The sequence below is a fragment of the Phascolarctos cinereus genome, unplaced genomic scaffold (assembly GCF_003287225.1).
Source record: "Phascolarctos cinereus isolate Bilbo 61053 unplaced genomic scaffold, phaCin_HiC Scaffold_4;HRSCAF=312, whole genome shotgun sequence".
Taxonomy (NCBI): Eukaryota; Metazoa; Chordata; class Mammalia; order Diprotodontia; family Phascolarctidae; genus Phascolarctos; species Phascolarctos cinereus.
This window is the reverse complement of record NW_027555847.1, coordinates 36,074,707-36,097,134: the sequence shown is the minus strand read 5'-3', so window position 1 is coordinate 36,097,134 and position 22,428 is coordinate 36,074,707. Positions and strand designations below refer to the sequence as shown.

The window sequence follows — 22,428 nt, the reverse complement described above, 5'->3', positions numbered from 1 at the left end:
GTAGAAGGAGGACTCCAATGAATTGCTTTAGGGATCTGTGCTATATAAGATTTTGTTAGATTGCCAAATCTAACAGACTTTTCTCTTTGCAGTCTTTGTCTCTGTTGATTTCATCTCCTTGGTGGATTCTCCTCTAGGTTTCTGTGGCTCTACTCTGTCCTGGTTCTCCTGCTGCTTGTCTGATCATTCCTTCTCCCTCCATTCTTTTGTTAGATCTTCATTAAAGTTGTTCCCCCTAGGTGTACCCCAAAGCTTTGTCCTTGATCCGTCTTCTCATCCTTCTGTACTCTTTCCTTTGTTGATATCAGCTTCTATGGATTCAGTGATCATCTCTATGCTTATGATTTTCAGATTTATTTGTCCAGTCTTAACCTTCCTCTTGAGCTCGTCTCACATCTCCAAGTGCTCATTAGACATCTTGAACTAGTACCTTATAGTCATCTTCTGTAGTGAGCTTCGCATGCCCCAAACTGAATTTATTACCTTTTACCTCAAACCTTCCCCTCTTGCTCACCTTCTTGTTACTTCTGAGCATCCCACCATCCTCCCAGTCTCTTAGGCTTGTAACCTAGGTTTCAGACTTGCTTCCTCCATCTTGTTCCCCTGTCTTGTCTATTTCCAGTGCTCATCAGTCCTGCTTTTGCAACAGCTCTTTCACATGCCCCCTTCTCTCCTCTAGTTCAGCAGGCTTCTGGCTGACCCCTCTGCCTCAAGTCTCTCCCTACTCCATCCATTCAGCTATCAAAGTACAGACTTCGCTATGTTACTCCCATATTCAATTAAGTACAATATCTCCCTATTGCCTCTTCTGTTTGGCTTTTAAAGCCCTTCCCAACCTGTTCGGTTTTGCCCCAGAGTTCAGAAGAGTGGGTGGAATTACAAAGAGGAAAATGTAGTCTTGATGTGAAGGAAAACTTCGTAACAATTAACTAAACAAAAGTCCATTGAGCTGCCTTGGAGGTAGTGAGCTTCCCCTTATCAGAGGTCTTCATCCCATATTTGGATGGCCACTTAGGTGGTCCTGTTGAAGAGATTCTTCTTCTTCTGTGGGTTGGGTTAGCCTCTGAGATTCTTCCTAACTGGAAAATATGGGTGATTCTGGAGAGAGTAAAATAAAAGATACCTCTATCCTTGGTGAAGAGGATTGCAGGATATGTGGTATCTTTAGGAGAAAGCCAGGGTTCACTTAAATCTAGGAAGTATAATAATGATAATATTTCTTGTTATTACTTGTATGTCAGTTTGAGCTGACAGGAAAATTTAAATTAGTCCTACCCTTGTTGATGAATTCTATTTCTTCTCCTTTGTTTTGTTTTTCTGATCCATACCCAGTTTTCATTTTTGTCCTTGTAGTCATATAGAAGAGACCAGAAAATGTGGCCTATGCATTTTCTTCAAGCCCAGAATATGGGTACTTCATAGAAATACTTGATTGAAAGTTACTAAAAGATAGTGTGTACTTTGACTTTCTTTGCTTCTCTTTTTAAGTCATTCAGTCTTGGGTTAATTTTCATGAATGCATTAAAGTGAGACCAGATAAGAAAAAGAAGTCCACAAATAGTTAACACGCCTTATTCCAGATGTAAAGTTAATGTCATCTCTGAGTCTTGCAGTACAATAATGCATGCAGATATTGACAATAATCTCAATCTTTTAAAAAGCACAAATCTGGCACTTATTAGCCTAATTCACAATCACTCCAATTGCAGGTTCTACACATGAATATGATATCACGAGGGAATGTGAAATCCTCTAATTAAACATGATTTAAAAAGCAGCAGAAAATTGAGATGATGAGAGTTACAATGAATGAGAGTCAAGGATTCACTGCTTGAAAAACTGGGAGACATGCATATTTGTTACAGTTTTGTAGAGAAACCCTCTTTATTCACTTAGGTTATGCCTGTTAAGTGCTTTTTGATATACATCCTTGTCCCTGTGTTACCTTTTGAGAAACATAGGACTTCTAACTCCACTGTTTGCCATTGAAAGCTCTTCATACCCTTACCATTTCCTTCCCTTTCAGTCTTCCTATAGTTTCCTCCCCTCCATGCAATTTATGATCCAATTCACCTAGCCTGCTTCTTGCTCCTCTAATGTACCAGCACACGAGCACAAACCTTTGTACTGGCTATCCATTCCTGGTCTTGTGCCCCTTCATCTCCACTGCTCAGTTTCCTGTCAAGACTCAGCTCTGATGCTTCCCTTCTGTTGGAGGCCTTTCCTAGTACTTCAGATGCTAAAGCCTTACCCTTTGAGATTTCCTGCATGTATGTTGTACCTATGTAGTAATTTACAATTCAGTTCCTTAAGAGCAGAGTCTGTTTCTGCTTTTCATTGTATCTTCAGCACCTAGCACTGTGCTTTGCCACATAGTAAATGTTTAATAAATGCTTATTGTCTTGTCTTCCTGGAAACTGAAGAAGAGCTAATGTAAATTAGGGCATGGTTATTTCCCTTCTGTCTAATGTCCCTCCTGCCTACCACTATTCCTGGTACATGGTCAGCCCTTATATTTGTTTTTGGTTTTTGTTTTTTCCTCCCCCCCCAAAAAAGATACCCTTTCAAGTCAGAAGTCTTGGGTTCAATTCCAAGCTCAGCCTTTTCCAAGCGCAGTGCTTTGCTCAGATGCCTTCACATCCTGGATAACTTCTGAATGCTCTCCTGATTTAGCAGTGACCTTTTGAAAATAAGAGTCTAGATTTGAGTGTAGTAGCTGGGCCAATGTGATATCATACTGTTATTTAATTTTAGGCCTCGAAGCAGTTGGTGGGTAGTTTCTGAGTGGAACAATAGCAGATAGCAACATGGAGGAGGGGATATTTTGTCTGGTTCTCTGAAGAATGGCCAGGACTCTAAAAGGTAGCAGTTAAACTGGGTGCATTCCAGAGTTAGGAAATGACTTGAGAAGTGGGAGCCTACAGTTTGAGTGGAGCATAGAGTCCATGGAGGAGAATGCATTGATCCAAAGCTGGAAAGCAATTGTGTTAGAAAAATGTTGAGTGCTTTGAATTCTAGGCTAAAGAATTTGGTCTAGGATATATTTTCTAGACAGTAGGAAATCACTGACAGATTTTTGTGTAGAGTAGGGGTGACATGTTGATATAAGCCCAGTCCATATTAATATAAATAATAAATACAATATAATATAAAAATAGTTATACTATAAAAATAAATAAATAACAAATAAAGATTAATGCAGCCCAAATATGAAGCCTGAACTGAAGAAGACGTAGCCTGAAGATGGGTGAGAATGAAGACCTTTTGCTAGGACCATGTTAAGAAAGAGAAATTTCAAGAGAAGTTCATATGGAGAGAGAGGATAGTGTTTTTCAAAAGTTGGAAATCAAATCATTGGCTTCTACTGAAAACAGTGTAAACCCCTTGTTGTCAGGATCTGGGTTTTTTTGGTTTGTTTTTTGTTATTGTTGCTTTTGCAAAGTGATTGGGGTTAAGTGACTTATCCAGAGTCCCACAGCTAGTAAGAGTTATGTGTCTGAGGCTAGATTTGAACTCAGGTCCTCCCGACTCTAGGGCCAGTGCTCTATGCACTGCGCCATGCAGCTGCCCCACAAGATCCTTCTGTGTTCTCAGCACCCAGCACAGTGCCATGCATAAAGTAAACAAGCTATTTGAACTGAGTGCAGATTATTATATACACTTAAGTCTTAGCTATCTTTTAAGTCAGGCCTCAGACATTAATTAAGCACTTGCTGCGTGCCAACCACTGTGTTAGGTGTAAGGGACACAAAGAAAGGGGAAAAAAAATCCCTGAAGAAAAAGTTCTAACGAGGAGACACTATAAAAATAACCAGGTACATGCAAGATATATCTGGGGACCCCATTGCCTAAATTCTAGAAGTAACACCAGCCAAAAAAAAAGAGTCTCATTGAGGGTAAAGATGTAGACATTGATCCCTGAACAGCAGACAGATAAGAATTGCCCACCCTTCTCAATATCTAATATCCGCTGTACAGAAAAAAAGAAACCTGCCTGCCAATAGTTACAGAAGTCCAGCCTTTTCTCAGGAGAGCCAAGAGGTATGGGCAAAGAAAGAGACTAGGAACAGAAGAAAAGACAGAAAGGTGAAAAGGAGGGAAGAAAGCAGCAGCGATGCACTCCTTGACAGGAGAGAAGAGATCCAGGAATGAAGAGAAGGCAGGTCCAAAGTATGGGAGCACGAGAGGAGCCATCTAATACTGTACAGTTCTTGAGAAGTATAGGATGTTTTGTCTCTGTGTGTACACTGGAGTGTGCCTAATGGATGGTATGGAGAACCTGATAGTGAAAGTCTTACAGCCTCCATAAGCATTTAAAATTTTTTTTTCTTTTACTTTTTTTTTTTAAAGGCAGTTGGGGTTAAGTGACTTTGCTGGGAGTCACACAGCTAGTAAGTGTCAAGTGGTTGGTCTGAGGCCAGATTTGAACTTGGGTCCTCCTGACTTCAGGGCCAGTGCTCTATCCACTGCACCACCTAGCTGCCCCACATAAGCATTTATTAAGCACCTACTAGGGCCTGGCACAGTGTTAGGTCCCGGAAATAACAAATAGGACAAATGAGACAATCTCTGCCCTCAGGGAGCTTTTGATGGGTGTGGGGTGAAGTAGATTGGGTCAGGATGTTCTTACAGAACAATACCAAGCAGTTAAACAAAAGGTCCTTTGGGAGGGAGAGTACTTGGGGCGTGGGAGGGTACAGGGAAATCTGGAGAGACTTTGTGAAGAAAGTAGTACTTGGAGGAAGTGAGAGATTCTGTGAGACTGAGGTGAGGAGGTTATATATTCCTGGCCTGGTCAATGGCCAGTGCAAAGGTTTCTTGATATGAAATGGAGTGTTAAGTGAATGGAACAGAAAGAAGACCAGTTTGTTGGATCACAGAATATGGAAGAGACTGGAAATCTAGATTGGGGCCAGATTGTAAAAGGCTTTAAGAAACCAAAATGAGGAATTTAGATTTGATTCTAGAAACAATTGGAAACAATTGGATTTTGGTTGAGTAGAAGAGTAAGGGAGTGTATCTGGATTTAAGGAAAATCACTTTAGCGGCTGTGTGGAGGATATACTGGACAATTGAGGCAGGAAGGCCAATTAGGAGGTCACTGCAAATAGTTGTGAAAGTTGGGAAATAGTTGGATTCAAGAGATGTGGGGTTAGAAATAGCAAGCTTGAGCTACTGCGTGGAGATACAAGTTGAGGGAGAGCAAGGAGTGGAGGGAAACATTGAGGTTATGAACCTTGGAGATTAGGAGAACGAATAGTGGTACATATAAGTGTATATTGAAAGAAAAGGGTCCAGCACCGACCTCTGAAGAGCATTGCCTGTCAGAGGGCTTGATATGACTGAGAAGGAGCAATTAGATAGGGAGGAGGAGAATAAGGAAAGAACAATTTTAGGAAAACCAAGAGAGAAGAAAGTATCCCCAAAATGAGGGTGGTCAAAAATGTCAAGTGTATCATGGAGATCAAGAAGAATGTGGACAGAGAAAGGACCACTGGTGCTGGCATTCAAGAGCTTGTTAATACTTTGAAGGGAGAACAGCTCCTGTTTAAAATGGCAGAGGAGGTCTCTAACTCTTTGGGGGGGATAGGGTGGTGGTTTGGGACAGGGAAGCATACAAAAGGCACAAGATTCTTCAATAGTGTCATGGGGTGTCCAAGTACAAATGTTATTTAGCTATTGGGCAGAGGGATGGACAGGGAAAGGCTCTTCCAGAAATGTAGTGCAGTGGCTTTGGACAGTTGATTAAAGGTCCCTTACAGTTCTGTCTATGTGCTTAGAATCCACTAAACACAATTATTCACTAACAAGACAATGGATTCATCAGTTTTGTTGTACTCAATCTCAGTTGAAATCACTGCAGCATCACAGAATTTTATAGATGGAAAGGATCTTCCAGACTTAATCCAAACCCTCACTTTGCAGATAAGGAAGCCTGCAAGAAGCCTTTTGTGGTCCTCCTTAATCTTAGTGCCTTGCTCCAAGATTTATCTTCACCAGATTTTCTAAGTGTATTGTTTATATATAGTTGTATGCATATTGTCTCCTCCATTAGACTATGAATGAGCTCCTTGAGAGCAGGGATTGTCTTGTTTTGGTAGGGTTTTCTTGTTTGTTTGTTTTTGTCTTTCTTTGTATCCCTAGTGCTTAGCAAAGTATTTGGAACATAGTAGGCTCTTCATATTTGTTGACTTAGTCCAGAGAGACTAATTGATGTCCAAAAATGATGATTCTCAGTGATTAAGAAAAGGTTAAATTATCATCAGTGTGTTCTGTGTAAGAAGGCAGAGAAGCATATAGTATGTTTTTAAAGATTTGTTTTATGGATAAAAATGAAAATATGTATGGTACTCAATCGGTTAATGCTCAGCAGTCTGTGAAAGTCAAGACTCATTGGAGGATTGTGATTTGTGAGAGGAAGCATGGTGTGGTATAGCACTGAACTTGGAATCAGGAAAAACTGACTTTAAATTCCATCTCAGGTATTACATGTATAACCCTGGACAAGTCATTGAACCTCTCTGTGCCAAAGTTTTGTTATTTGTAAAATGAAGGAATTGGACTCAGTGGTCTCTAAAGCCCCTTGTGGATGGAAATTAATGATCCTCTGATCCTGTTTTGGGGATTGAGGGGACTTCAGAGGCTCCTCATTTTACAAAAGGATCTGAGGCCCAGAAAGTGGAAATGATTTACACAGAGTCAAACAGTTCCACAGAAGCAGAATTTGAATCCAGAGCCTCTGATTCCAAATCTATTTTTCTTCCTAGTGAACCATGCAGGCTCTCATCCCTGATGGAGTTGCAGGTAGCTGAGATTTTACTGCATTTACTGGATTCCCTTTCACTCCTTGTATTTTTACATTAGCTTTGAGTCCTATTGAGAACAATACACTGTGCCTTAAGGGTGCCTTAGCAAAAACTGAGAAACAAAAAAAAATGTCATTTTCTAGTATTTGGAGGTTATTAGAAAACTACAAAGATTTTTAATCCATCAGCATAGCATCTCAACTGTAGCAAGATGGAATCCTGTATTTTGATACATATATATATGCATATATATGTATATGCATATATATATGCATCAAAATAAAATCAAAATCAAAGCATCAACTATATAAACACACACACACATATATGTGTGTGCCTATATATGTATATGTTTAATATGACACTTGAAACACTGAATTAATTATCATAGGTTGATCTTCCTTACTGCATTTTCCAGCTATCTTTGACACCATCACTATTGCAAATCTCATTGATCTGTTAAAAAAAATTGCCATAGTACAAGACAGTATTAATATAATTGTGCGTTTCCATTCTTTAATAATTTAGAGACAAAGAGTAAAGACTTAAGCAGAGGCTAATTTGGGAAAGGAACCAAAGGGATTTAGGAAGTCTTAGAAGAAAAACCCAAGGTCTTTGGTAGAAGCGAGGAAAAATCCTTTCATATGTCACTGCTTTTCTATTGAAAGACAGAGGGGCACTGAATTTGGAGTGGTTCTGTCATCTAGAATATGAAGAACTCCTAATGCATATTCTCCATGGGCCATTTGATAGTTGCTTCCATGGAGACAAATTAGACTTTGGTGCTCCTAGATCAGAAATCATTAAAGACTATATGTGACTATATATATATATATATATATATAGAGACCACTTTACTAAATATGATCAGCTATGCATACTTAGTATTAATAAGTAAATTTAATGGCAGTCAAATGTTCCTTGTTTTGGTAGAGTGTAAGGACTGTGGGACTTGGAATCAGGAGAAGCCTGGGTTCAAATCCTGCCTCTAAAACTTAGCTAGTTATGTGGCTCTCATCTGTAAAATGGAGATATCTATACCACCTACCTCATATTATAGTTACGACAAATCAAATGGCATAATGTATGTGAAGCTCTTTGGAAACCTTACTTTCAGTGATCATATTTCAAGCTGTAAGGGACATTGGAGGTCATCTAGCCTGGGGATCCATAGTCTATAAATATACATTTATTTGTTGCCTACTGAGTGGCAGGCACAGTACTTAGCACTAGGGAAACAGATAAGGAAAAGAACGATAATCCCTTCCCTCAAGGAGCTGACAATCCACTGGAGGAAGACAGTACCTAAAAGGGTACCAGGCTGCAGTAGGGGTGTGCTGTGATATTCAAGGAGTTAAAACCAAGCAGAGCCACTGGTGGGAGATGAAGACTTTACTGGAAGTTCTGAGCCTTCTGTAAGGGAGACTTTGGGAGAGACGTTTTGCTCTGCCTTCCAGTGTGGGGACAGTCTAATTTAAAGGGGACAGGCAATTGAGGAGGTGCTGAGTGCCAGAGCCGAAGTAGTTTCCATGATGAGAATCCTGGTGTTGAGTTCCTCTTGGAGGAAACATGTTAGTGGAGTCAAAACGAAATTGGGCATTTTCGAGGTTGTCACACATAGACGTGGAACTTGAACCCAGGTCTAGGTCTTCCAGGATCCAAGTCCAATTCCCTATCCTTTGGACAACTACCTCTCTGCCCAACACCCTCATTTTACCAATGAGGAAACTGAGACTGAGTGACTTACCAAGGTCATCGGCAGAGATAGGATTCTAACCCAGATCATCTGAGTCAAAATCTAGCCCTGTATCTTACTAGTGAACTTTTAGAATTTAATTATGAAGAGTCACTGATAAAAACATTTTTTGGAAAATCTTGGTGAAGTTGATTTTAAAGAGTCAGGGTCTCACTTTTCCCCAGCTGACTGTCTTATAGTTAACTTCCCCTCCCCCCACAAAAAAAGCAGCATTTCTAAGCTAGTGGGTTTTTTCTTTTTTGCAGAAATTATCTGTATTTTGGCATTATACAGCCTAGAACATTTTAATAAAAAGAAATTAATAATTTTATTGGCTACTATAATTTTGTATATCAGAAAATACTGTTAAATTTTATTTTAAAAGTATACAAGGTGTTCCTGAAGTCTTAGATATTAAAAATTGAAAACTGCACTAATACTTTTGGGACACCCTTGATTTTATTTGCAATGTAAAACATGTTTTTGAATGTATCCAAAATGGGGATTTGTTTTGCTTGATCATATGTCTTTTTTACATGGATTTTGTTTTTCTTTTAAGTTGGAAAGAGTGGCAGGGGGTGGTGGGAGGTATGGGGGGTCGGAGAAAAAAAATCAATGTTCAATATTTGCACAAAATAAAATTTAAGTATATGTTACGTCACTCTGTCTCCCTACATGTTAATTAAAAAGAAGAATCTAAATTAATAGATATGGGAAGAAAAGACTTAAATAAGAAAGGTTTTACCTTTGACCTCATTTTATACCTGTTTCTAATTTGAATTTGATTCTTTCTGGGTAAAAATATCATAATATAATGTTCCTTGTTTGGATTTGGCATTGGTATTTTACATGTAAGTGTTTAATGTTTACAGCTCCATTTTCAATTTCCACAAACACTAAGTGCATAGTATGCAGTGTCCCGAAAGTCTTGGTGAAGTTGTAAGCTATTAAGGCTCTTAGAGGTTGGGGGAGGAAGGGTTCACACTCTACCAGAAAATACTGTGCTAACTGCCAGAAAGAGATAACACAGATTAAGGATCTGGCCCCTGCCCTCAGGAGGTTTACAGTCTGGTGCAATATATCAGAAAGCACTGATAAAATGAACACAATTGCATTTTATATTTTTTAAAAATCCTTTATAGAAGACATTTAATAAAGTTTTGACCCCAAGTAAGGAAGTTAAACCTTTTGGCTAACATGTTAAATCTTGTCAAAATTAAATGCATCTTTGTATCTTCCTGACTTTGGCAATATTTAAGAAGTTGTATTTTTCACATGATAAGCTATCCTTGAACAATTTAATGTTTCAGACTCAGACAAGTTTTTCTCACCATAGACACTTACATCTTTACTTTTTAGCTATGTTTTCCTGGACAAATGTAGTTCTAAAACAATTCAAGGAAAATCCATCCTTTTGTTCATTTTTTTCCCCTTTCCTCTGTTGTCCCTTTTGTAGTATGTCAAAAGGTAGCAAGACAAAAATAGTCTTGTTCCATTATTTGTTATAAAATCATTTAAGAGCTGCCCTTCAGAAGTTCATCTGGCATTGTCTGCTAAAGCCTTGAATGAAATTGGAAATTTTGGAAAAATGAACTCTATTCTATAACTTTCTAGGTGAATGGGATTTAGAAAAAAATCAGTCCATTTTCTGGATCCCTGCAAAGCAATTATGTTGTGTCCATTATTTTTAAAAAAAGACCCAGTTCCAAACTATTCCAGTCCCACTCCTGAAAAAACACTGTTTAATAAGGATTTCTCTTATGAGGGATACTTTTCAGTTTTTGAAAGACAATCCAATTTGCATAATTAAAGACCCAGCTGACAACTGACAGAAATATCTAAGACCAGAAGCCATTCTGCAATAGAGAAGTGACCACCAAGGGTGTGAGCCAACAGTTCTTAAAAGAACAGTGGCAAAATCTTAGCAACCATGTGAAGGAAGTTTTCAAATTTCGAATAATAAGAAAAGTGTAAATCAAAACAAACCTAAGGGCTTACTTTACACCTCACTATGTACAAAGTGACAAAATATGGGTCCGAGGTGAAGGCAGTGTAGAATGACAGGCACGCTAATGCGTTGTTGATAGAGCTGGGCATTTAGTACAATCATTCCGAGAAGCAATTTGGAATCATTTAATTTAAAATTAAATGAGATAATATTTGTAAAGCACTTTGCAAACTTTAAAGTTCTCTATAAATGCTAGCTAAAAAAAATTAAGTGGCTAAAATGAGCATACTCTTTAACCCAGAAATTCTACTGCTGTGCTCATATCCCAAGGAGGTCATTGACAAAAAAGAAGCCCTCATATATGCCAGAATATTGTCATTACTTTTTTGTGTGGTAATGAAGGACTGGAAAGGAAGTATATATTTATCAATTAGGAAATAGCTAAATAAATTGTGGTAAATGACTTTAATGGAATGTTAACGTGATTAACGTGATGACTACAGAGAAGCTTATAAAGACTTAGACGAACTGATGCAGAGTGCCAGGAACCAGGAAAACAGTACAAACAAGAGGTTACAAAGTGGAGGCTCAGGGCAGCTCGGTGGCGCAGTGGATAGAACACTGGCCCTGGAGTCAGGAGGACTTGAATTCAAATGCAGCCTCAGACACATAACACTTACTAGCTGTGTGACTCTGGGCAAGTCACTTAACCCCAATTGCCTCACCAAAAAAGAAACCAACCAAAAAACAAAACAAAACTGGAGGCCCACAGCACTCCTGAGTGTGGGCTTGAAGCAGATTGAAAATGTTTAGCAAAATAAAATAAAAATACGGTGTGACATAATGTAAGTTATCTAAGTCAATATGCAGCCCTTTTGATTTGAGTTTAACACCACAAATAGAGACAATAGCTACGTCAGTGTAAATGGGAAAAAATAATCACAGAGATATCTGAAAGGGATGTTGTGAAAGTATAAAGAATAAAATTGGCCTCAAAGGAAAAAGAGAGAACTGTATCTCTCCCTGCTCCTTTTCAGAGGTAAGGAACTCCACAGGTATGCCATACTGCACTCATAGTATCAGTTTTTTTTAATGTATTGATTAGTTTGACTGACTTTTTTCCTCTTTTAAAAAAATGTACTATTGTAAGAGATGACTCTCCAAGAGTTGAAAGGATACAGGGGGAAATTGAGGCAATGTATAAACCAAAGCTACCAATGAAATTGATTAAAAATAAACCTGTGCAATGTAGAAATGTCCAGCACTTCTAGGCCTTTGTTAGACTAGTCATCTCTATGAAGATTAGCTTTGCTAAAGCTGTGATGAGTTTTGATCTACACCTACTGTGAAGTGAAGGTGCCTCATCGAGCTATGAATAACATATTAGGACAATTTCTTATTCATTCTCTCGGATTTTTCACAATTAAATAAGTTAACAAAAAAAAACCCCTCACCTTCAAACACCATGTTAAATCATTTAAATTTAATTTTCAGCTATAAATCTGACTGTACAGAAGTCATATTGTTTTTTTAAAACAATTTCAGCTTAACAGTAGAAGCACAGTGGGATAAATAGAAAATTATATGCAATTTTGAACTATTGATATTAATTTTTTATCTTGATTAAATAGTTTAGCCTACTGATATAAAAAAACCCCTATGTTAACATTCTAGAGAGGGGTACAAATAACGACTTCAGCTAATGCTTGAAATATCCTTTTAAAATTTTCTTTTTAATTCAATGCACATTGAGATTATGCCAGTATTGCACTGGTAATCTAATGGTCTTGAGTGGTCTTTTTTATCTCCTTATTTCTCAGCAATCTAAAAGAGAATGTGTGTCTTTTCATCATCTATCCCTATTTAGATTAGGGGGAAGATGTGGTTGCTTTCATTCCTCACGCTTAGTGGATTTGCCCCTCTTTCAGATGCTCTCATGGTGTCTCCTGGCTTTTGTAATGAATGTGTCCCAGTAGCCAAGTGAATTGACCTCACCACCACTATTTCAGTCTTGCTTTGTGTGAAAAGCATCAGTGCCTTGGCATACTGTCTCTCTACATATTTTTTCCCATTCTTTCAGGAAATTGTTTTTTTTTTTTTACTTCAGGTGCAGGGTCTCTTGTCAGTATTCTTCGATTATCCTGAAGATCTTGAAGTTTGTTAAAAGGTTGTAGGAAACAATGGTTGTTATATTACATTAAAAAAATCAAGTTCTCTGGTTGACTTTTGCCATCTGCTCTGTATTGTGCATTAAATGCTGTCTTACAGTCATTAAAGAGGAACAAATCGTATTCATCCATATATGGTTTAGAAATTGTTGCAATGGGTTTATGTAACATGTTGCATGTGACTATAGAACAGAAGTCCCTATTAATGCCTGTTACCAGGAGGCTAAGCTGATAGATTGCTTGACTTCCCCAGTTCTGAGCAGTAGTAGGGCTCAAGCCAATTCAGTTCCATACTATGGTTGACACCAGTATGGTTAACCCCCCAAAAGCTTAGCAGACTGCTAAGGAGGGATGAATTGGCTTAGGTTGAAAAGAGAACAAGTCAAAACTTCTGGGCACACCCGAAATGAGATTGGGTCCATGAATGACCATTATACCTCCAGCCTGGGCAAGATAGGGAGACCCAATCTCGAAACAACAACAATAAGTTAATAATAATAAAGTGATTTTATGCGTATAATAATAGCATAGTTTCACTTCAAGTTGAGAATATAGCAGTGCGAGTGGACCAGGCCACAGATAGCCTCAGTGACCAAAGAAATGTGCATGAGAAAAAAAACATAGCTCTCAATGTTATTATTTTTTTACATTGTATTTGATGGAATCTAAGGTTATGGAAACCAGTGCAAAAGTAATTTATTTGAAAAAAGTCTGAATGCAGAAATCTAATAGAGGAAAATATTTTAGAATAAGGTTCATCAGTGAGAGCAGCGGCTACATTTCCCTCAGCACCACGTGGACTGGATCAAAGCATCTTATGACTTGGATCAGTGCAGCCAAATCATTACGTATTGATTGGAATCCTGCAGAAGGATTAACCCCTTAGCATTCATAAGAAAATTTCCTGTAATCCTTGGTTTGAATAGTTTGAAAATGTGAACTTTCCTCCCAGTCTAAAAAGGCTAATAGTCCTCTCTGACCCACTGGTATTTCTCAGTTCTTTAATCGCACATTTGCCCATTGTATTGAATTCTGCATTGGAAAACATTTAGTGACACCATTTGAGTATGTGAAAGCCCCATGAGCACGCGGTAGAAGAAGGCAGTTTAATAATATGCCGGATAGAAAACCTAGAGTTAAGATATCAAAATTAAGGAGGGATTTCTTGAAGTTTTTATTATTATATAAATTACAACGTTTTCAGTTCTTGATATTTTAAGAATCTGCAGAGTTGTAAATGGACACATTTCATCTGAATGAGGTTTAACTGAGAGTGTGTAATGTTAATAAATTTCTCCTAAAAAAAATTACCTACTGTGGCATTGAAAAACCTGTCAGACGATTTTCGTATCAAGGTGTACAGCCTTACATTTTGCTAGGTAGATTTTCATGCAACTTCACTGAACCATTTTTGAATAAAATAAAAATCATAAGTAGGGGGAAGGATTTTTTAAAGTAAAAAAGAAAAAAAACAATAGCAGGCTTATGTCATATGTTTGGTCCATTGTGTCTTTGCTGACTGGAATAATGTAGAGAAATAAGTTACATTCTTTTTCCTTGTCTTGGCTTCTTTCAGTTTATCCCATGAGGATCACCCCCATAGCCACCCACTCTATGGACATGGCGTGTGCAAGTGGCCAGGCTGTGAAGCAGTGTGTGAAGATTTCCAATCATTTCTAAAGTAAGAATGATTTTAGTCATTATCTACCTTTTACATAAGCATGCCCTCTCATTTTCTGTGCTCTTCTTCATGAAAATGAATTTCAGTAGTAGACAGAACCTCCCTACCCCCACCCCACCCAAGAGAATGCAGACTTGTGAGGGAAAATCAGTGTTTCTCAGGCTATATCAGGCTATATTGTAGTGAGAAGAGCAAAGGGCTAACAGTTGGGATACCTGAGTTTCAATATTGGCTTTGAACCTAATTAACTACCAAATCCTGGACAAGTTAGTTAAACTCTCTGCCTTAATTTCTTCATCTGTTAAATTCATGTGGGGGACTAGACGGCCCCATATAATTCTAGCTGTAACATTTTATTCCCAGGTAATTTTTTTCCTCTTTTTTTAATCATGCATCCATAATGAGCTCATACAATCAGAACTAACATAATTTGGGAAAAAAAGAAAACCAAGAGCAATTTCTGTTTGTCCTTATATAAAACTATGGTCAAAATAGTACTTCATTTTGGTACAGTCAATTGATAGAATTTTGACCAAAGACTTTATCTTCATATGTCAATAATTTTTTTTTTTTTTACAAAATATAAAGAAGTATCTTTGGCATGAAATGCCTTCAGCCTCAGTCTCTTTTTGCACAATTCATATTGAATTGACTAATTGAGGTGTTCTAAAACATTGCTTTCCCCTTTGTATAAGAATTGTAGTAAATTTCAGTAATTGACTTTTAGAGATATTTTTAATTTCTCTTAGCTATAGTTCAAGCCCATCATTGCTGCATCTCTCTAGCACTAACTAGAAACATAGCCTCATATTCTTTTCACTCCCAAAATGTGTTTAAATGAATCATTTAACATACACTATAGTGCGCGCGCGCGCGCACACACACACACACACACACACACACACACACACACACAGATTTAGCTTAAACACAACAGTAAACAAAGTCCTTCCTTAACCCCCCAACTACTAGATTCCTTTCTTCTTACGGGATTGGTTTTTCATTTATTCTGTACCCACTTACACATGTACATGTTTTCTCCTTAATAGAATTAAGCTCTTTGAGGGCAGGGATTATTTCAATTTGTCTTTGCATCCCAAAGGTTAAGCATGGTATCTAGTGCATAATAAATGTTCTTTGATTGATTTATTTATTCAGTGTTCATTGCTAATAGTCTGTGGTTGAACTGATATCTGATGATGCTGGAGACGCTTCAGGTCCTCTAGGCTAGCATCCCACCGGCAAAACCATATTGAAAACCTAGATTCACCACCATGACCTTAGGAGGCTTCAGAGTAGGACTGTAGTGATGTACTTCAGACAGTAATGTTTGAGTCCAGCTTCTGACACCCAACAGCTGTCTGACCCTGGATAAGTCACCTAACCTGTCAGTGCTCTAGGCAGCTCTTTATAACTAGGACTTTGTAGAGTAGGTGCCAAACTGCATTGGCAGATGAAGTTTCCTTATGCTGGAGTGTCTCTCTGCCAGTGAAATCACAGGTCTGATCCTGTCCCTATGAATAAAGGCCAAGTACCAGCCAGTCTTTTCTTCCCTTTAGAGAGGATGTCCTCTCCCTTCTTAGGATCACAGAGGAAACAAATAGCTAATTCACATAACTAAATATTTGTCACTCTAATATTTACGGTGTAAAGCTGATGTCTATCTCCATTTTGGTGGACTTCAAAATTTTAATAAAGATTCCCTTCGATATTTCCAGCATTACCTATGAGGAGTTTCATTGAATAAAGTTTTTGCCTAATTAATGCTGGGGAATTTTGCGGGTTTTTTTTTTGGTGGTTGTTGTTATTGTTGTTGTCATCATTGTCATTGTTTCATTTGCTTTGGTTTGGTCCAGTCCTGTGACTTCACTTATGAAGGAAACTTGCCATGAGGACATGTCCTTGACCAATATAGATCAGCATGTGTTCTTCATTAGCCACAAGAGAGTTGTCTGGCTCACTTTGAAGCTAAATGGTGTCCCCAGGGCCACACAAACAGTGTAAGCTAGACCTGAACTCAGGTCTTCCTGATTCTGAGGCTACTTTAATCTGCTCTCCCTTGTTGCCTTTCATTTTTTATGCTTTCTTAATATGCTGAAAAGGAGTCAGTGTGGTATATGCAGTTTGGTTTTCTTTTCAGATTAATTGGCTAAAGTGTATTTTTTGTTTTTATGAAAGTAGACATGTGCCCAGTTGAACCAGGGGTTTGAAGTTCCACTTTCTGTTTTTGTAATTAATCAAAGCAAAATGAATGTACATATGACATTGTTTTGTACCTTTTAATGCAGGAGCCCTTAACTTTTTTGTGTGTCATGGACCCCTTTGGCAGTCTGCCAAAACTTATGGACCTCCTTCTTAGAATTATGTATTAAATACCTAAAAACAAAACATGTATGATTAGAAAGGAAATCAGTGATATAGAAATAGTCATCACTTTTTTTTAATCCATGGGCCTTAGATCAAGAAGCCTTATTTTAGTACTTTCATAGATGAATTCTTGATTAGAGATTATATACATTATCAGTTGTCTATATTTTATAGCTCCTCAAGCTTTACAAAGTTCTTTCCTCCCAAAAATCCTGTGACCTAGGTGGTTTAATTATTGTTGGTCCTATTTTCCCATTGAAAAAACTGAAGCCGAGAGTGGCTCCCTGACTTGCTCATTTCAGAAGAGTCCAAGCTGGGATTCAAACCCAAGGCTTCTAAATGTAAAACCAGCACTTCTTAAGCACAAAGCAATGACTCAAGATGTCCCTAGACATTGACATTCAATAACACTGATAATATGTTTTAAATTGAAGAATGGTCTTTTCCAGTCATTTGATTCTGTTTAACAGCTTTACTTTTATAAATTCGCTTATAATAGAATATTTTTGGTTTGAGTCTTTGGTTTGAGTTGGTTTTTTCCCCTTTATTCATCTAATTATATTCTTATAACATGGAAAAATTTGGCAAAGATCAGCTTCGAATTCCTGAATTTTCTCCAGGTTGTATTACTAGGAGGTTGTGTGGCTTTAATCACAGCAAGTTCTTACCTTTATATAAAAATTTCCTCCTTTTTTGGGTAATGACCAATCCACACCTATAATGTGCTTTACAAGACTTTTGTGTTTTAGGAGGGATTAGATGTCTTCCTCATCATCCTTGAATATGGCAATTTTCTGAGCAGAAGGAAGGAGATGTGGGGTGGGAACCCTCAGCCTTGAGACCACATCTGGTCCTCTGGGTCCTCAAGTGCAGCCCTTTGATTAAAGCCAAACTTCACAGAACAAATCCTCTAAATAAAAGAGTCAAAAGGCCTCACCCAAGGACCCAGAAGGCCACATGTGCAGGAGCCCTTGGTTCCCTGCCCTTGGTTAGGCCTTAATGATGTCAGTGCACTATGCCTGTCTTGTTTGCTAGATGGACCGATGCTCAGGGAATTCTTGAGTGGTAGCCAGCATGAAATATCAGAGAAAATTTCTGATGACACATTGTGCTTCGAAGCCCATATTGGGAACATCACAACTGATGGGAAACATCCTGCCATGATGAACATAGTAATCACTGGCAGAGGTGGGTTGTTTGTTTAAGATGAGATTGCTCTGAGGGTGCCTAGGATGTGATGAACATTGTACTAGGAGTTCTTTGAATACCTAGAAATACTTCTTCATAATTTGTCTTAAAAAGCCCAAGTTTAATGGATGTATCAGTGGCCATCTGCTCCAGGTATAAGCAGAAGGAATCCCCACTATATATCCCACAAGTGACAGTCCAGCTTCTACCCTAAGACTCCAGGGAGGGGGACCCCACCACCTTTCTAGGCAACCCTTTTGTATAGCTCTAATTGTTAGGAAGTTTCTCCTGGCTTCAAGCCAAAATTGCACTCTTTACAACTTGTACATTGCTCCTGGGTCTTCCACAAGACGGCCTTTAAAATACTTGAAGACAGGTACCATGTCTGCTGGAGTCTTCTTGTCTCCAGTCTAAACATCCCAAATTCCTATAGCCAGTCCCCATATAACATGGGCTTAAGTCCCTTCACCATCTCCTTTATTCTCCTCTGGACTTTCTCTACCTTAGCAATTTCCTTCTTCAGGTAAGATGTCCAGAATTCAGTGCAGTACAGAGAAGGACAGAGCACAGAAAGGCCATCACCTCTTTATTCCTCTCTCTACCTCTCTTAATGCAACCCCAGATCACATTCTCTTCTTGAGCTGGCCAAATCACACTGTGGTCTCAGTGAGCTTGCTGTCAGTACACTAAAACTCCCAGATCTTTTTTCAGAACCAGTACTGCCTAATCAGGTGTCTTCAGTCATGTACTTGTGAACTTAATTTTTTTTTGCACCCTACTGGAAAAATTTACATTTATTCTTATTGAATTTCGTTCTGTTAAAATCATCCCTCTAGGCTTTAATGATCCCTTTGAGAGCCTGATTGTCATCCTGCATATTAGCTATCTCTCCCAGCTTTGTGTTACGTGCAGATTGGATGGGCAAATCATTTATGCCTTTAACCAAGCAATTGATCCCAATGGTTTTGTAACATTGACCTGACCTTTATGACTTATTACTCCAGTAGAATCTAAGCTTAAGTATAGGGACTGGCTCTGTTTTGGTCTTTATATTCCCCAGCAGGATGCCCAGTGACTGGCATTTGGGATGGGGTGACAGGGTGGGGGGCGGCAGGGAATGCCTGACGTGATTTTCACTGGTGTAGTGAACTCTTTGGGAGGAAACACCCTCTGTTGAGCCATGTGTGCAGCTACTCTACTGCTTAGTCTTAAAAAGTTGACTGAGACTTAAGAATTTATGTAACTTGCCCTAGATTGCATAACCAGTACGTATCAGAAAGCGTTTCTGAATACAGGTCTTTTGACTGCATGGCCAGCTTGCCAACCATTATCATGGGCAAGGCACACAGTGGTCTTTAGTAATTAGTTGTTGAAACAAATGAAGTATTTTACCTTTTTAACCCATTGGCTTCTAAAATGGCCATATTTCCACTTCCCTTTTCCATACTCACACTTCATGACCCTGAATTTTATTGTCTGGAAGACAGTAACTTTTGATTTTCTTAGATATCTAACCCTTGCCTTTATCTACCATCTAGAAGAGAAAACAAAGCATACCCCCTGCTCTTTTCCAAGAAAGGAATATTTAAGGAGCAAAGAGAACATCCTTAGATTCTTAGATGTCATCCTTAGATTCATTAAATATAATATCAAAGTTTTGTTGGCTATTCGTTAAAAGTATACTTAGTGGAAAATCTCACCATTGATTATATATAGTCTTAATAATTAGCTTTGGAAGCTATAAAATCTGAATTTGTTAAGCCTTTGCTTTTCTCATTTGTATTTCATTCCATGTTTTGTTAAAGCCTCATATTTCTTCATATATATATATATATATATATATATATATATATATATGTATGTGTGTAGATATCTGTGTGTATGTATATAGATATGTGTGTGTATATACATATGCATACACACATATTATTCATATTTATGTATTAGGCAGCTAGGTGGCATAGTGAATAGAGTTTTAGGGCTGGAGTCAGGAAGACTCATCTTGATTTCAAATCTGGCCTCAGATACTTACTAGCTGTGTAACCCTGGGCAAATCACTTAATACTGTTTGCCTCAGTTTCCTCTTCCGTAAAATGAACTGGAGAAGGAAATGGCAAACCACTCCAATATCTCTGCAAAGAAAACTACAAATGAGCTCATGAAGAGTCAGATGTGACTGAAACAATTAAACAATAACACCATAGTTATTGAGTTATTTGTGGGCCACAAGTGGGGTGGTCTGGCAGGAGAAACCAAAGGTATGTCACAGTTTCCATTTTTTTGAGCAGGCTCAAGTACTACATTGCCTGAGTAGGAAAGTGATTTGGCTTGGCAGCTCTTCTCCAAGCTTACTACCACTCTAGCTAGTAAAATGGAGTTGTTAAAGTGACCCTTGATAAGTTATTTAGAATGGAAGTCTCTGCCAGTAAAATGCCACCATTAAAAAGGAGAGGGGAGAGAGGAAACGGGAAGAAAATGATATTCCCAGGTCTAAAAATATGGTTCATTTTTCCCCTCCTGAGGAAGAAATATCATAACTGTTGGTAAATCAAAAAAAGAGATTTGACACTCCTCTGTGATCATTCTGTAGTGTTTGTTCCTAAGGTGAGGTACACCACAGGGCCCTTGATTTCAGAGATAAATACTGTACAAATAACAATCCTTGGTTGTCTTTCACTCACAGCCAACAGGAGGATACTTACCAGAACCAGCACATACATTCTAGCATGCATACTATTTCCCTATTTCTTTTCAAAACAAGTTGCATTTTAGTGTGTGGTTTTATTTTTCAAATCTGTCAACCATGCTTTATCATATGATGGTTGTATCAGTTAGAGCTAACTGCTATCAGCAGGTGCCTGTGCTAGCTCTCATGAAACAGTTGTATACTGCATGGCATGGCATGGAATACTCAGTTAACCTAAAAACAAAAGCAAGTCCATTGGCATCACTATGGCATGAAAAATTTTAGCCATATTCCCTTCCTGTTTCCTGTTCTCAAACTGAACTTCCTCCCCATCCCCCTATATCAAAGAGAACCTAAAATATCAAGAATGTTGCTGGTTTGGGGCTTACATTTTTTTTCTTGGAGAAGGTTTGGAATATATTTGGAGATCTGTATGTGGCATGTTTTTCTGTCTCACATATCAAGTAAGATAGTACTCAACTCTCACTTCCCATAAATATCAGGTGTTATTATTCAGTAAAATATATGTTTTCTCCAGTTTTCCTATGAAGAAGAAATGAAAAGTGTTCCATACTTAGAAATTCCATCTTTTATGAGGAGTGGGGAATTTTGAGCCATTTCTAATGGTGGAAAAAATAGCTGAGATTATATCCATATTTTGAACATACAATCATACTTTGAAGATTGGCCACTTAATTACTCATTTCATCTTCCTATGTCCAGTTTTTTTTATATTGAAACATATTCACCTGTAAGATTTTCACCCTCTGATAGAGGACAGCTTAATAAACCTTGATAAAAGACCATTTGGCCTTTTAGAGAGAGAGAGAGAAAGAGCGCACTATGAATGATATCGGGAGCTTCGTTGGTAATTGGGCTTCTTGTGAATTTAACTTTAAGAAACCAAAGAGTTTAATGGGAAAGAAATGACTTAAGTGCATTCTGTCATGTTTTCACAAGTGTTTTTATCATGGTCACATCTTGTTTACCTTAGTTGCCTGCCTAAAACTACTTGGAACACGTTAAGAAAACATTTCAAGAAAGCCTCTACAAAGAGGCTTTTGTTGAGCTGCAACTGTGGGTCTGCACAGCTCACAAAGGTGTTAACTTTCAACCCCTTAAGCACTTCCACATGAAATTCCAGCAACAGTGTTTGTGGTTTTGGAAAAACAAAGTGTATGTTAAAGAAACCAGGTATATGCTAATACATGTTGAAGTAGGCCGGAAATCATAAATTGTTTCAAACCCATTAATTGCTATCATTTGCATGTCAGAATGTGCTGCAGTAAAATTGCCTAACTGTACAACATACTTTTGACCAAATAAAGAGGTCAAAAAACTACTTATATGCTCATATCCATCCCTACACATAACACCATTATGTGTGTGTGCATATACATAGATGCGTACATATATATCCATAAGCAAAGGAAATGTTGTTACACACATATGAAAAACCTAATTCCTATCTTAAAATCAAAATATATTGGACTGACACATTTCATATTATAGGTAACAGATGATCATAGTAAGGTATTTTTGCATCATAGAATTGATTTAAAATTATGTGATGATTCAAAATCAGAATCTGACCAGATCTACTATTTGGGGTAGTAGCTTGAAATCTGGACCCTGCTGATTTTTTCTTTTCCTTTTGCTCAGCACCCTTATTAACCTTTCTGATACTATTTAGGAGTTCAAGACCTTTCCAGGAGTTTGTGTTTTTTGAGGTCAGTGGCCTAAATACCACAGTGCCCTCTAGTGATAAATAGAAAATTAGAGGGGAAAGTTTTCTGTGAGTGTCCCAAAGATAACATGATCAAAATGATTTTGTTTATAAGCAGGTGAG

General features: G+C 38.0%; 1 protein-coding gene across 10 annotated transcripts in view; it reads left to right on the top strand.

Annotated features, from left to right (window-relative positions):
- FOXP1 (forkhead box P1) overlaps positions 1-22,428 on the top strand; it is a 537,509-nt gene that overhangs the window by 462,689 nt on the left and 52,392 nt on the right. For all 10 annotated transcript variants that reach the window (XM_078152147.1, XM_078152148.1, XM_078152146.1 and 7 more), the window contains one exon: positions 14,234-14,338. In XM_078152147.1, the coding sequence (XP_078008273.1) occupies positions 14,234-14,338 (105 nt within the window). The remainder of the gene's footprint in view (positions 1-14,233; positions 14,339-22,428) is intronic.